General features: G+C 35.5%; 1 protein-coding gene and 1 long non-coding RNA gene across 9 annotated transcripts in view; one reads left to right on the top strand and one right to left on the bottom strand.

Annotated features, from left to right (window-relative positions):
• LOC145963593 (nucleolysin TIAR) overlaps positions 1 to 17,704 on the top strand; it is a 423,794-nt gene that overhangs the window by 187,733 nt on the left and 218,357 nt on the right. For all 7 annotated transcript variants that reach the window (XM_083085717.1, XM_083085730.1, XM_083085726.1 and 4 more), the window contains one exon: positions 3,181 to 3,238. In XM_083085717.1, the coding sequence (XP_082941843.1) occupies positions 3,181 to 3,238 (58 nt within the window). The remainder of the gene's footprint in view (positions 1 to 3,180; positions 3,239 to 17,704) is intronic.
• Positions 1 to 17,704, bottom strand: part of LOC145963653 (uncharacterized) — a 135,162-nt gene that overhangs the window by 115,494 nt on the left and 1,964 nt on the right. The window lies entirely within an intron of this gene.

The raw sequence follows: 17,704 nt of genomic DNA, 5'->3' as shown, positions 1-17,704 counted from the left end.
ATATGGCGGAAGGTGGTGGCTCCGCAGCATAAGGCGCGTATGCATTAACTGTTCAAAACTACGACATGTAAACTTGCTTTCCTCCTATATAAACCATAAAACAACGGGCTCTGGACCGGTAGACGACCTCGCGCAGCCCAGGCTAACTATTAAAAGTTGCAAATTGCTGCAGACACACTGCGGGCCCCGTGTTCGCATACCGACCGTCTTGGGCACTCGCACGCGCGTTCGTCCTGTCCTAACTTACTTACCAGACTTACTCGTGCGCGTTTCCTTACTTATATAGTCACTCGCTTACTTACTTATTCCCCCGCTTCGTATTCCTTATCCTCCGCACTTTTCCGCGCCGCGGTTTTCCCCGGTTAACATTACTTGTTGCCGTCATTCTCTTTTTCTGAAACGGCTAGTCCAGCGAAAATCCCAAGAAGAGATATGGTTGAGCATCGAAATAATAAGACAGCAAGAGCATTTTTTACCGTCTTCGTTAGGGGCTGCCTCTTGCAATTTTATTCTTTTTCGCTGACACATTTATAACTAACAAAACTATAAGAAATAATTCATATTCATATATAATAGACAATAATGTCATTTATTTAACTTCTGTACGTATACTGATATCCGATATCTATACTATCTGACAGACTATTTGCTACGGTTAGTTTACCGTTTAGTTGTGGCGTCCCAATGCCGCGCTCCCAAATATATTTTGTAAAATAGTTTACGATGCGCGGCTGGCTGATAATCGTACAAAGCATCGCACGTGGGCGTAAATGCTTTATCAAGCGAGACGGAGTATTTTGCCTCTGTTCATACATTTCTCTATAATTCGGTTCAATTATCATTATATCGATTTTAGAGATGTGCATTTAGCATCAGCGCATGCAAATGCGGGTTCGCGAAATTACGAAAAATATGTCTGTTTGGAGACGTAAATCCCACGAATAGTTAAATCAGACAGACCGAATCATAATAATCTATATTGTGATAATTTTAGTGTATGTATAATTTATAAACACACACACACACATCTCTAATAATGATGAATTTTTCTTTTTCCTCTATTCCGTAATGAAACTTTTTTATTATACATATACCGGTAGCTGCAAACTGTTAATTACATCTGACTGCACCATATCAACTTCATGCATTGTTAAAACTGCTTTCAAACATTATTAATAGAAAAGCAATAAATTCATCGATTTTAACAATACATTCGCATTTGCATATTAAGACACTTTTAATATAAAATTTTGTGCATTATAATATTTTACAAGGCATCTTATTATTATTTTAATTCAAAAAAGTATAAAATGCAGTTGTATAAATTTTGTTTAATTGAATGTAATTTCTGATATTTTAATGAATTATATTCATCAATTGTTTCGAGTATTATGGAATATAATTAATGAAAACGTGTCCAAATTAAAATATAAAAATACAAAATATTTATAGTACGAATATATGTATGATTTTCATTAAAATAACATCATCAGTCTAAATTTACTGCGTTTTCAAATGCTTTTCTATCTTAGCCTATATGTGCTAATTTCATAAACTCTCATAATCTAGAAGAGTTAAATAGCAGTCCAAGGCTGCACGAACGACGCCGAGAGTTGGCTGTGCCAACGACCAAGAAAATGAAAAGTAACGATTCAATATCAACGCCACGCGGGTTGCGTGTACCAAATTAACACGTACTGATATGGCCAGTGTATCGTCCACGTTGGCGACACCATTCTTCCATTAATCCAGTCTATATTTTCTGCATATCGTGCACGTGACTTTTTATTATTCGTCTACTTTGGCAGTAACATTTTACTATTTCCTGCTTATATCATGCTCGTGAAATCTATCACTATTCATCGACAATATGATGTAGAAAAATGGAATCGCGGCTAAAGCATTTCAAAGTGATTTTAAATTTAATAATTTATACATAGATAAAAAATGAGAAATGTATGCTTAATATTATTAATAGCAAAACTATTTTAATGATGAGCAACATTATATTTTTTCAATAATAGAAAATCTTATATTAAAATAAGAATTTTTTAGACTGAACAAATGATACATCTAGTTCATCATGTATTTTTACATGGAGATTTTTCCCAAGGTCTTATTAATTGCCAATAACATTTTAAAAAAGACATATTGCACATAGAACTGTTTGAAACAACAATGCTATTTTGTAAATAAAATCAATGGATTTCTATCATTCATAGGATATTCTTTGTGTTAAACATTTTGATAAAGAAGGATAACAAATCAATGATGAATGTGTATTGATAGATGTTTTGATAATTAGCCGTTGGCATTTTGCAAACATCTCGTACATCGCAAAATTCAATACGGCAAAACTTATTCCGCGACTCGTTCATGCATCTCGCAGCGTTTACGTGTCTTCATTTTTTCCCGGGACGCGATCGGTTCCAACGAAATGACTTTTACTATCTATCGAATATCTGCGACGCCACGAGCCGGTATACGACGATGCATAAAGAATCCAGTTTACGGCATCTGTTAGGACTCGACGATACCCGACACGTCCCATTTCCGCCGCCCGACATCTTCTCCAAAGTGAAACCACTTCCTCGCTACCGGAATCTGCAGATCCGATTTAGAAGTAATGTGTGATCGATTCTTCTAAGTTTGTCTAAGGAATTTCTTGTAGCTCTAAAAATCAATAGCAATGCAGAAATAAAAATAATTTTAGAATAACTATAATAACTTGATAACTTGATGGCTTCGATAAACATCATTTAATATGATACATATTTATGATCAAAAAGTTATTCATCACTTTATAATTACTTTGGAATTAAATTGAACTTATTTTGACTATTTTAAATTTATTTAATTAAAAAAATAATTATTTTTTTCCTTCTTTTTCTTGTTATAAATTTGTACATTTTCATCAGCGTTTTATAAATTAAACAAGCAAAACATACACAAGATGTTGATATGATGATGAAGATTAAATTATTAATTATCAAAAAATTATCTTTAACTATAGAAAAAATTATAAATGTATAAATTTGAGCCGGATTGTAATCGACAACGATTTAACATCAATTTTGCCTACAAAGTATATATATATATTTTTTTAAGCTTGAAAAATGTTTCTCTTTTGCATTATTACATAACACGTTAAATCCATTTTCTTCTTTTTAAATGTTTCAGGAGATGAAAGTTAACTGGGCGACGTCACCGGGTAACCAACCAAAGCAGGACACGAGCAGTAAGTACACCCAATTTTCAGATTTTCGTCTTTACACGGAAAAAAAATATTTAACATCGTGCGTTTTACCTTTGACCCTATACTTGCTTGACTTGTGGGATTTGCACACTAATTATACAGAATAGAGAATTATTCTACGAGAGAATTTTTAAAGCCATTTTTCGTTACAAAGCAAATTGGATTTTTGGTAAATTATACAATGTCTATTATGTAAAAATGTTAGGAAATTTTCATTAAATAATAATATATTAACCCTCCAACAAATGCTCAAATTATAGATCTACACATTTTTGTATTAATCTATTTATAATTTCTATATTAATTATAATATTCTATATTAATTTCTATATTAATCTATTTATAATGTTAACGAAATCTAATAATATTAATAAACAGTAATAATATATATTTACGAAAAATTTCTAATAGAAATTTATTATTATGTTCGATTATAATCAAATGGAGTATTATAGTTTATTTATTATCATTATATTTTTTACTGCATTAGTATCGGTCTCTCGATTTTATTTATTAAATACACGTATTATTAATGCATACTATCTATAAAATATATGCGTCTTCATAAAATGCACTTATTTTATAAATCGTGATTAAATCGTTATTATTTCTATAACGTGTAACACGTAATTTTGTAATACATAGTTTTGTAAATCAATTATTTGTAAATGCTAAAATGATTTGCAACTATAATTCAATGCTACTGAATGTTCATTGAAATTTAAAAGTACAAATATTAGTACTGTTGTAGTAAGTATTTTTATATTCTGGAAAACATTTCAAATTGCTTATCTTTCTTATTTTATTATTATTTCAATTTGTAATTGCTCAATGAAGCAACGATTTATATATCAATCTTGCAAGAAGATATTTATTTTACGTATAAAATGTTTTATATGCGTGCTTTTATAAAACCTTTATCATATTTTCTCTTTTAATGATTATTTCACAAAGCCCATTATCGTGGAATAAAGATTAAACTAATTTACACAGACTGAAATAAAATAATTCAATACCAGTGACATTAAATTAATATTTTACTAAAAAAGCATTTATTAAATACATCGTTAATAACATTGTTCTTGATTCCACGTAACTACATACAATTACTCGCATGTTTAATTGAATCGAACGTTTAATGTGAACTGATATTCGAAACTTTTATTAACTATTATTAACTATTATTAACATTAGTAACGAAAATTTTTATGTAGGGATTTTAATGTACAATACAATTTCACTTAAGAAATTAATAAAAATAGTTTATTAAATGCTATGCCTTTTGTACTTTATGTGGCTTTTTGTGCTTTTCATGTTATACATATATGATAACACGATATTACATTACTACTATTATTACGATATTACTATTATTTGATTGTATTAATTTTATTTCAAATTTTTGATAACACATCAGAAGAGAGAAAAAGAAGAAAAGCTTGTTGAGATTTATAGGTAATTGTATAAGTAAAATACAAACGTATTGTTTTGGGTAGTATCTAAATTCATATATATCCATGTATATAGCAGTGCCAGTTTCGCGGATCGTCACGATTCGACAAGCCATTATAGTTTCTGTATTCGATACAACGTGTTAGAAATAGATTTTCCAGCATCTCGTGGCACTGAATAGTTTTCAGCGTCAATAAAACATGTTCTAGTTTTCTTATCGTTAAAAAGAGAAATCGTTGGAACATAACTTACCGAAACGCACAGCGAATATGATTCGATCAGCAAACAATGCTCAGAATTGATTATCCATCGTGACAATGGATATCTGCAATTCTATTTCTAAATTGGGCCAAACATACTCTGACATAAAGTGATTAACAATTATCACAATCTAGCAGAATAAATAAACATGTATAAACATATGTAACGAAAATGTATCATACACATAAAATTCTTGCAAGCATCGTTGCGAAAGATCTTAAAAATTTCATCGTGGATTTTAAAGTGGACAGTTATAATTTTGCTTAATTTATTATTTCAGCCTTTATATATAGGTAGATAAAGCACAGGATATTCAGTGAAACGGGACTTGGTGTAACAGTTCCATGTATTTCTAGAGTAACTTGTTCGCGTAAGGCTGTCCGGTACAGCGGTAGTTCGGGATTAGCATACGTCCCTTGTAATAATCTCTTTTGCTTCCTGTGTCTGTGTACCTCGGGGAATCAGCCATAAACCACGAAACCCGTCATAACTACTTTCTTCCAACAATCTCTATACGCTTGCGCGCGTAGGAAGGTTGATATGAATATGGATTACAATGCAAGCCGAATGATTTAGATTTTTCAATTTTTTTTTAATACAAAAATTTTATATCACCAAAGTGATAGACACAAGACAAACTTATAAATTTGAAATATAACTTATCGTCTCACTTACGATAGTGTGCGAATAATATGAATGATGAATGATGAATGATGAATATGAATGATGAATGATGAATAAAATCCACCCGTTACATACCCAAATCCCTCGGCATCGACGTTCACGCCGCGAAACGAGCGGCTTGAAATAATTTAACAGGCACGCATGACGGCCAAATAAATATCTCAGGAAGATTCCCCCTGCCACACCCCGTGCTCGTTACACGTGTGAAAAGGTGCGCGGTCGCGTTTCTGTGCGCGCCCTATTATATATGTACCGGTGGTGGCTGTACGCGTGTGCGTGCTTGAAATTCAGTGAGAGCGGCAGCAATATTTAACTCAGTCTGAAATTCCTCTTTTTATGGACTTGTAAAACCGTGACAGGCACATGGGACCCGATCCCGCCGTCTCTTCCTCCTATCCCTCGTCCCTGTCGTTTTGCCCTCCTCCCCTTGTTGCTACCTGCATCCCCTTACACTCGAGCCAGACTCACACCCGCTGACGCGGTTAGATGGCAGATCTCGTATCTCTTTCTCTTGCATCGTCCTCTTTCCTATCGCCGGTCGATGGTTCGCCACCGCACGTGTATCTCTACCTACCTACAATCACCTTTTCCGCTTCCCCTTTTCCCTTCAATGTCGCCATCCACCCACGCGCGTACCTCTACCTATTCTACCCGAGTACTCTCCTCTCTCAAAGTACTATTTCCTCCATGGCGACAAATGCAAAACTAAAACGTATCTCTTCTATACTCTTCTATTCTGTAAATATGCTGGTATAGCTACAGGGCCAGACCTTTTTCTTCCGCTTTCGTTTTTCCTTCTGCTCGCCGCGTCTACTTTCGCCATCTTCCTCACGATCGTACATATATAGCATTCAACGAATGAATACGAGGGTGTCGTGCAACTGGGACAGGTTGTTTTACTTTTCCACGAGAGATTGCTAGTAAACTCCGATGCACCTGCGCACATCCTGCGGTTGTGACTCTTACGTCGCATATAGGAATATGTTTGTCCAAAAGAACGCGATGAGATAGGAAAGGAAACCTAACGTGTGTCAAATGCCTGCTTGTTTCGTTCCTTACTCAAATTTTTCTTTTTTTATTCAAATTTCTTTCTTTCTTTTTTGTTTTTTTTATTCAAATTTGTTTCTTTCCTCGAATTAAGGAATGTCCTCGTAATAATATTTAAAAATCCGCAATTACGTTATAATATAAATAACTGCGCACAATAAGAATGTTTAAAAATGTCGCAAATTTGCTATTAACAATATAAAAATAATTTAAAAAATTCTCTTAAAATTTCTTTTCGATTTAAAGAAACTTTATACTAGAAAATATCGTTTATATTATCCTTCTCATATTTTTAAAAAAGTATATATTTTATTTATAATGTGTTATTTATGTAGTTGACCGTGATTTTCTTTTATCAACTTTTATTTAACGGCAAATTTTAAAACTCATACTAAATAAGAATAACTCTTACGTAAAACGTAAAATTACACAATTAAACTTGTCAAATTAAAATTTCAGTAACTGTTCGCCAAATTGAACACGTCTATGATCTCGACGAAATTCCAAATAATATCGCGGTCAAGATCCAAAGATAGTAGTCTTCGTGAAAAATTCAAACGATATACAAATATAATATTTGCGAAATAACTCGGCGATACTACAGATTGTATTAGTACCAACTGGGGTCGACTGTGACTTTAAGACCGGCCGTTTATGCGAGTGTCGTAATACGCAATCATGCGAGACCTAACGCGAGGTATATTCCGCAAAAATGAAAATATAGCGGCCGAAGATGGCCGGTTATGGAAGCATAACAAACGGTGATAGTACGAGCGGCGAATTGCGGTAAAATATTTTGGACTTTCATGTCGCGCAATATATTTACCGTAGAACGCAGTCGTGCTCCTAAGTAAGTAGAGCTTCATAATTTTTACTTAAAACAAATAACAGTTTTATTTGCGACGTTAAGAAGCGGAAGTCTTCACATTTTTAAGGAAAAATTATGAGCTCTGTTTTCTTATGTAGACGTACGCACAATTGCATTTTATATAAATGTAATACAAATGTAGCCCATATTCTCGGAAGGGTATTCGAAATTTATTAAAATTAGCAATGCTCGAAACTTAAAGCGACTAAAGCATTTGCATAATTGCAGTTTGTATAATTGCCATTTCAATTATCTCAATCTCTATGCAGATTTGCTCATAATCTCTTAATTGAGACCGGTAATAACGGCCTCAGTATTATAGATCGATTTCACGTCAAATCTCTTTGATAGCTAATCTCCGCGCCCACATCGTTGTAACTACAGATATCGATCTGTCAGGTATAAAAGAAGAAAGTTTGAAAAAAGCAAAGTTCCCCGTTTCACTTTTCTGCTTTGATTATTAACAGGAAGGGTACTTGAGGAAGAGGCAGAGAGAAAGAAACAGCGGCTAGAAAGCACAGGGGGAGGATAAACAGAGAAAGAGGATTGTAGTGTCGTGGCGAAAAGCGTTGGATTGAGTTTGGCTGGCTGACTGCGTAATCGCGCATCGTTTTTCCTACATTATTAATCGCGCCAAGGGATAATCGTGCCACTATTTACGAGGCTTTTCGACACAAAGGGGTTACACCCCGAGTTCCACACTTCCATATTCCGTTTATCCGCGGCGGGAACCGTTTAGACCATAAGCCGCACGCGTCTTTGCTGTTTACGCGCATTACTGCCGCTATTATCGTTATTAACAAGGTGCAAGCCCCGTTTCTCGTATTCTCCATTCGCTTTTGCCTTACCATCTCGCATTTCCGCGACGGCGTCATCGCGGAAATATCTCTCCCTCGCGTCGTCGCGATTTATATTTTACGACCCGTAAAGATAGCGCATCGATCTCCCGATCCGATTGTGAATCTGATTCAGTTGGCGATTCGTTGTTGTCGGGATTCGCCGATAGATTACGGATATACGTTGAAATAGAATTTCGAGAGAAAAATTTCTATCGCGATTCACGCGTCGCGCGCGACTCGATATCAATTATAATAAATTGCCGAGATTGCTCATTTACATGCGCGCCGTGCGAAAGCAAATATTTTAATGTACGTTACATTCGCGAGGAATCCACGATTTAACCGGCGACACGATGCGGATCAACGGACCGAGAAAATAGGATGTACCGGGGGAGACAAGTACATCGTGAATTCTCTTTGTTCACGCTGTTGCATCAAAGCCCACGTTCAGACACACTTGTACATACATGAAACATACACAAATATGTACGCGCGCCTCCGCGTGCCACCTCCGCCCGATCCAAACCTTGTGGTGTAACGACGTGGTGCATTGTGCGGCAAGAGCTCTGCCGTTGGCATTTGTGGGCAGCTCATGGCCGACGCGATGGGAGAATCGGTAAACCACGATGTGGTATCATATCGAAATCGAATCTTGCGCCGGTTCCATGCATGAGCTAATAAGGACGAGGATTTGCTTCCGATATCAGAAAATACAAAACTTGGATTCGATAATCAAAAAATCGATAGCGACGTGAAATCTTTGAAACAGATGCAAAAAAATGCGCGCGCGCGCATTCCGCATAAAGATAATCATTGCAAAAATTTTAATATCCAGCTACCTTCATACAATCGTTTTACATTCAATTAAAATGTCTGTGTGATATGTTGTGCTGAAGCTCATTTTATTAAATCTCCTCTTTACGAGACTATTTATATTTGTAACTTTCCATCATAAAGCACTAAATAATAGCATTTTGCATTAGATTTCGCCCGGGATAAAAGAGTTAATTAATGAAATATAAGAAACGTGTAAAATTTTTATCGTATAAAAAAAAAATATATATATATATATATATCTCTGTGGTGCACATATATATGTATATATAATATTCCATATAATGCCACCCAGATGCCAGCCGATGTTTACTACACGGTGAAACGAAGCGCTGCCGCTTTGTCGCGGCAGACATCCACGGCCAACATACACTCTGTGTAATCACAGATGCACCGGGAAAGCTTACTACGTTCCGCACGTTTGAATGTAATTACCGAGACGCAAAAACAAACGCGAGAAATTATTATATTTCGCTTCCGGGCGACCGTGCCTCAAACAATCAGATCCGTATGCAATTTCTAGCCTGCGACCGTTACAAAGGAAGTTCGAGCGAGGAAAATTCGTTACTCTCGCGCTCCCGTCCGAGCTTTAAGGATTATTTTCACGTGCGCCCATCGGCGTTCCGCTGATGGAAGGATACGCGCTTTAATCAAGTTAATGCAACCACGCGCCCTACCCCAACCCTCGTCTCGCACTGCCGCCTGTACGTATCAACCTCCACGTGTACACGTCTGACACGTATGAGCACGTGGGATAACTTTTATGTGCGATACACACTTTGGAAACGGTGCCACCGTATACCAACTGAAACTTCGAACCACCACTCGTTTTCTACGAGAGCATGTTTTTTGCAGATTGGTTTCAAGAAAAATGTCCGGCCAATTTCGGAGTCACTTTTTCAACGCGTGGCAAACGAGGCGATGTTATCCCGTCGCGCTTCGCGTCGCGCTTTTCACGTCAAGAAAAACACACAACATTTCTGCGCGTTGTGCGTATTTCAACAAATATTATCAGACATAAAGGATGACGCGTTGCGCGACCGAAACGTTTGTCACGACATGTAATCCGAATTTCGGCCAAATCGCTTACTCGTACGCGATGACAGCCGGACAATAAATCTCTGGCCGTGACGTATGTCCTCTACGGTAAAGATGTGGTAATTTGTGGAGGATCATCTTTCTTGATTTCGACAAAATACTGTCCGTATTTTGCAAAATATTTTGTTTCCATCCAACGTAATATACATATGTACATATAAATGATGTTGCTTGTCAAATTATTATTATTAGAGATATGTGCGATAATATCTCGATCTGTAGAAACACATTTTTACCGCGATATCATTCCATCTCGCCACTTTTCACGGCGAATCAAGGGCTTTGAATAAAAGCTAACGCGACTTTTAAAGAATTTGAAGAATTTTTTGCGCCAATTATAAAAAAGGATTATGCGTAAACATGCTGAAACAATAGTCAGATATAGAGAACAATATGAATGTCAATAACTCGCCATCGTTAAAAGCACGCGCCGCATTGGGAGTAACGGATTTGTTTGAATTTCGCGTAGGTTTCAAAACGTCAATGGATACTGTAAAAAAGAGATTGCGTATTTGTAGTCGTACATCGTTACGTACGTTTCGTATAGCGATACGGGGATCATCCTGTTTACTCGACACGGAGAAGCGGGCATTTATATATTTTCTGCGAGAAACACAAAAGTTCGGACGGTGAAAATGGACGTGCGATTTCAGATCTAGCGGCCGAACTTTAGTATGTTAAGAGTTCCCTTAGGAGAGTAATAAGGGTTATTGTTTGCCATTGTTTCGCGGCCGGCGCACAATCAACGGTGCAATATTCGATAGCGAGAATCACTGCAGTCCCCTGTGTGCGATAATTCAAGTACCATGAATAAGGTGGTTTCTCTTCGGTCGAATGTACTACCATTTGTGTTATAACACACCACATGTTTTCATCGCGATCCTTTCTATGTGCTCGCCGTAAAGATAGATATGTCTTACACAATCAGTGATTTAGCATTCTCTATTGCTCCACAATTTGTCGCTAAATATACGACAAATTAGAATTTGCAAAGGGGAAATATTGTCTACAAACAGCAAAGATTATATTCAAACTGTATTCAACGTACATTGATCGTTTTTGCTTGAATGCATGTGTACATATTATAATACACAATAGAACATTTACATTTTGTCGTCAAATTTTTATTATTGCTAAGAAATTGTTGGTTGCTCGTAAAAATCCCTTCGTCTTGCGAAATATCGATCAATAATGGAATTAAAATTTTTTTGTATTAATCTGCATTGTCTTTTGTTGCGTAGCACTTCGAACAAAATCGTTTACTAAAGAGATGGGATTGATAAATAAATCGATATTTATTTTTTCCACATCACAATTTATTACGCGCACGATTAATTATATTTAATTAAACAGCGGCAATATGAAAGAAAATATTAAATAGCATTAAAAATGAGCACTAGAAGAGAAAAGACATGAGCATCAGAAAGCATGTATTTTATAGAGAGAAACAGTGAAGCGATTTACGGGAAAGTGCTCGCGCGGTGATCACAGCGCAAAATACGACGCAAGCGAAGAAATGTATCACATCGGTGTTTATCTATCTTACTAGATAGTCTGGCAAATAATTTTAAAATGCCAGATTTATCTGCGAGATGGGGAAGTCTTATCCGAGGAAAAATTATTTTGTCGTCGTGACACACGCCGGGGGAAAAATAAAGAGGAGAAGGGGTTAGGGTAAAGAGCTTGCGAACGATATGAAAAACGGAGTTTATGGATGGTTGTAAAGATTACGTCGCGAAGAGAGCTCGTCGTGCATATGTTTTTCTTGAGCATTCTCTTAAAGTCTCGTGTCCTTTCACAGCCGACCACAGATTATAATATTTGATTTATACTAACAATAAGAAGTTGGTCGAGATCTCAATCACCAATGTTACATGTAGTATTTAGTAAGTTATTTATGCAAATAAAACAATTATACAGAGACATTTAATCATAACGAGCGACATAAAATCATACGCTATCAGATCCCTCTGAACTTCGTATATTAGAAAAAAATATCTAATCAGCGTATCGCGTTAACGTATATTATCTACTCATTACGATAGAAATATTTAATAGCTCGTACGTGAAAGTACATCATTATTCTTGAATAAAAGACGGAAATGAGTGGAAATTTTCAGATACATCGCGATTGCAAGGAACATTTCTCGCGCGTATTCTGATATGTAAGTCCTGATATGTAAAGTTAAGGAAACGATAATCTCTTTCTCTTACTATGAATATGAATTGTGCAGCATGCATACGCACTTAATGTATTACAAAGAGCTTAATTATTGCAACTTTGCTCGCGACCGCCTACCTAAGAAAAAAGTTGTATATCATTTTAGCCAGAGCAAATTTTTGTAGAAGGGAAACGAAGTTCCGTGTACAACTAATGATGATATATAACAAGACGCGATAGGTAGTATCATACTTTGCGAAAATGCAATATTATACCGAAAGCATGTAATGTACGAGATGCTGTTATTATACTCTTACATAAAACCTATAAATTAAATTATTTTAAAATTAAGTTATACACTGCGGATATAAAAAAATCTTAAACAAAAATATTCGTATAGATCTAATATGAATTTATAAATTCTACTTTATGCAATAAGCATGCAATATTTCAAATTATTATTTTTATATTTATTACGTGATTCTATAAAAAATTTTTTCTTTTTATTGTGATGTCAATTTAGTTTTGTTGATGTAATCTAATTTTATATTACGTTAATTATATATAGAAGTTGTTTAGTTTCTTCGTTGCTTATGTTCATGAAAGAAATACATAATTTACACAACAGATTTTATGCATTTTGATTATACATGTCATACAAGGTTATTTATTAATTGATGTAATAGCGAAATAATTTGGTTAGTTATGCTTCGCAAATTAATCACATCAGTTTTGAAAGTATAACGCGCGTGATTTTAAATTGCGATATTCTGATTTCTCGAAATTTGCTGCGGGCATCAATCGAAACGCCAGTCGCTTATTCGGGAGCGGCCAAACTGATGATATAAATTCATATGCCGTATGCATGGTTAACAAAAACCACATGGATGTTTTAAATAAACCACCGTCGGCCACGCCACAAGCTAGTTCATGTTTCCGCGACTATTTCCCGAAGTGAACCTGGATTAGCGAAATATGACCGCTTTAGGGGCAAGTGATGGGAAAAAATTTGCCAGAAATTTGCATCAAACTCAGCTCGGTAAAAATGTAAATTTCATCGGCGTCGAACGTGACTCGTTTCCAAAAACGGCAAAAAGGAAAAACAATAAATGTATCTTTCGAAAATTCGATGAATATATTTTTTGTATCGTGTTTGATAAACAGTAATAATTTTTATTGTATTGCTTCAACAACTATAAATGGACAGCAAAAATAAATCTTCACTATATGCCAATATATTATACAACGTTTAACATTATTCAAACAAACTGTTTATTTAATTTCGCAAAATAAAAAATTTTTAATAGAAAACTATATTTTATATAAATAGAGATCAATTCAGAAATAGAATTGATTAATTATTGTATAATAAAGAACATTTTTTTAATAGAATATTATTTAAAATATTTGAAATTTATATCTTGCATGAAAAAAATATCTCCAAATACTTATTTATTCAAATTATAGTTATATAAAAAATTACAAAATTTGAGTAGTTATATACTATAGTTATAAATGTATATAATTTATTAGTTAAAATTAAATAAATAGTAGAAATAATAAATTAATGAAAAAAAACGTGAGAACAACAGTATTTATCTTTATTAAATTTAAGATTGTGAGTAGATTATAGACGCTTGAAAACTTGATATTAGCTGTAATAAATTATCGTTATTGCATATTATAGCATCTACGTACTCTGATAATTCGTACCTCGTAAATTTCTGTGCTTAAGAGGCACTTTAAACACAGTTCGTTTGATTACTTCTTTGCTCCACTGATTAGGTAAATCTCACATATCGCAATTAAGTGCCTCAGTCATTAAAAAACTCGCGTATTAATCGATAACCCCATGCTACTTCAGTATGTGACAGGCAGTTAATGAGTTTACACGCAAAGCATGCTCTCTTGCAAAGTATAATTAAATAAACCTTAATAGTCAAATATGTTAACTTTTATGCATAGATATGTTTTGCAATTTTAATATTTCTACAAAAATCTGCTAAAAAATTATTTCCAAAAGTTTTAGAGATTTTATTTAAGAAAATCGATCAAAAAGTGGAAGCTGAGACCTCCAATACTCCTTTTCTTTACACTGCTTGCTTTATTTTCACATAAATCTTTTCTCTTACATTTCTCTTCTTTATGTACGTCTCGATCAAGCATTATCTCTAAACGTCCTAAAGATAATAAAGAATTTCGGAACGGTTAAGTCGATCCTCGAGAGAAGTACAGCTTAACAAGATGCACTCCCTAGTGTGCGATATCGGGCCGCTTCTTTCGCGACGCTATACAGCGCCCGTTCTTCTTCAGTCTCCGAGCGAATAGCCTTATGTACGGCGGGATATTACGTACGTAGGGTAGCCAAGGAAAAACGCTTCCCTCTCTCGCAAAAAGCGCTGCGTCGGTGGGTAACCGAACGCCGCGGCATCGCTGGCAGCAGTTAGAGGCCATCGTATCGCAATATCCGGCCAGGATAACGACGACGGCAGCCAACCGAAAGAGCCGAGTACGCGAAGCCACGGGGAGCCGTTAGATCGCCAAGGCCCTTAAATTAGCAACGACGTAACGACGATACTGGGGGAGCCCCAGAAGTGTAGCGCAATTTCGCGCCCGGACCGAGCGACTGCGTTGGGCCGCGGTTCGATATCGAAAAAGTATAAACCAGTGAGTATGCAAATGCGCTTCCGCAGCATCGTGACGCAGTAGTAGCATCGACGGCAGTTCGGCCACGCTCTGCCTGACTCCTCTTCTCCCGCGCGCGCGGACGCATCGAATGGATGGATGTGTTCTCCTGCATGCAAAGCCAATTGTTCCTGCTTTTCATACAAAGTAGCGCGCAAGTCCGCGTGCGACAGCGTACCCGTCCAAAATGTCCCACGCGATGGCATTCGCTTCTTTTTTTTTCTTGTTTCAATGCATATGATAGACTCGGTTTTATTCAATGAATAAAAAAGAGGGAGGGTAGCCAAAACGCGCGTTTCATAGCCACGAAGATTTACGTTCACGTGAAAAATACACATCTGTGCGAGCTAAATTAATTTCTAAAATTATACTTAAAAATATTACTTAAATTAAATATACATTTCTTTATCGGAATAAACAATATAAATGTGTAAGTTGAAACTTTAAGAAATTATTTGATATTTATATTAACACGCAGAAAATAATCAAAGATTTTATTACTAATTGATTTAATATTTATTTTAGATATTTATACATATAACGATATATCTTGATTATTAATAATATAAATAGATATTTATACATATAACGATAAATCTTGATTATTATATAATAATAATTGAAAAAATTTCTTACTCATGTAACCTATCATAGATATAAGAATAAATTCTAAAAGAAGCAACTGAAAAATATTATTTATGTATATATACAGGGTGTCCTAGACCACCCGTACACTCCTTTTCTTTCAAAAACTAAGCATTTTAGAGAAAAACGTTTTCGACAAAAATTGTATGGTTTTGAGGGGAACATAAGATGGTGTCATTGGTTTGACCTTGGATGGCATCGTTAAGGTGAGGTCAAGGACACCTTTAATTTCTTAAATAGAACCATCTATTTTTTATTGCATATTCTTATAGCTTATGTCGAGAGCTTTCCAAAACACTATAATAAAGTATTTTTTCATCAAGTACTTTTCGAGTTATAAGGCTTGAAATAATTTCTTAATTTTACATAAACCATAAAATATCTAGTAAAATATTCATTTTTCGATTATCTTACCTTAATACTTTTATGTACAAAATAATGAGAGGAATCGATTGGTGTAAAGAAAACACATAATTGTTTCGAAAAAAAAGTGTAATTGTTAATTGCAAATTACATTTCTTTTTTCGAAACAATTTTGTGTTTTCTTTACACCAATTGATTCCTCTCATTATTTTGTACATAAAAGTATTAAGGTAAGATAATCGAAAAATGAATATTTTACTAGATATTTTATGGTTTATGTAAAATTAAGAAATTATTTCAAGCCTTATAACTCGAAAAGTACTTGATGAAAAAATACTTTATTATAGTGTTTTGGAAAGCTCTCGACATAAGCTATAAGAATATGCAATAAAAAATAGGTGGTTCCATTTAAGAAATTAAAGGTATCCTTGACCTCACCTTAACGATGCCATCCAAGGTCAAACCAATGACACCATCTTATGTTCCCCTCAAAACCATACAATTTTTGTCGAAAACGTTTTTCTCTAAAATGCTTAGTTTTTGAAAGAAAAGGGGTGTACGTGTGGTCTAGGACACCCTGTATATATATATATAATACGAGGCTTTGATTAAATAAATTATATTTGTATCGACCGAAATTCTATTGTTTACTTATTGTATATATTAACTTTTTCGTCTTTTTTTCAACACTGTTCTGTTCATTTAGCGGTATAGGATTCTAGTCATCCTTGATGGCGACGATGCGATGGTAAAGTGCATCTCGCCGACTATAATTATCCGTATTCGTACGCACAGCGGAGGTCGACAAGAGCAGCTCGTATCTAGACACACGTCACTTCCATATGCTGCCTAACAGTGCGCATTGCTTCCGGGAAGTTCGCAGGTCGACAGAACGTTCCGTTTATTAAACGCATTTATCTTCCGCGAAAATTATTTTCTTCTTTCCCTCTCTAATTGGGGATATTAAAAGTAATTTTTGGCGAACGCACACACGCGCTTTAATGCCCGGGCCCATTCCGGGGTCATAACTGCACGCTACCGGACGTGTGTTTTCTTATTCAGGGTGTGCGTATTTACGCGTATACACGCGTCTGTTTTCGTACACGCACGTAGACGTAACCGCATAGGCATGCTGGTGGCAAAACGTTATAGAAATGCGTATACGAGAGCAAACCGACGAGCGATTACGTTAGGCGCTGATGTCGGTGTGCAACTCATGTGTGAATATGTGTGCATTTTACTACATACATCCGTACGTACATCCGGATGATACATATTTATGATGGAACGTGTGCTGGGTGGCTGAATGTGTACAACTAAACAGTGGCACAGAAAACGATGGAGGGGGAAAGGGGTTTATTTGCAAAGCAAATGGTGCGACGTGGCTCTAAGTGGTAACGGCAGCCACGTACGCGACTAATCTCGCCCTTTTGAATTTCTCGCCTCTATCTACTCGGTATCGTCGACGCTTCACGTTGTCTCGCAAGTGACAGGCTCTCTTACAAAAGTAA

This window comes from Camponotus vicinus, unplaced genomic scaffold, assembly GCF_025532165.1.
Source record: "Camponotus vicinus isolate PSW18456_S1 unplaced genomic scaffold, iyCamVici1.0 SCAF_1, whole genome shotgun sequence".
In the NCBI taxonomy this organism is placed as follows: Eukaryota; Metazoa; Arthropoda; class Insecta; order Hymenoptera; family Formicidae; genus Camponotus; species Camponotus vicinus.
This window is presented reverse-complemented; position numbering and strand designations above follow the sequence as displayed.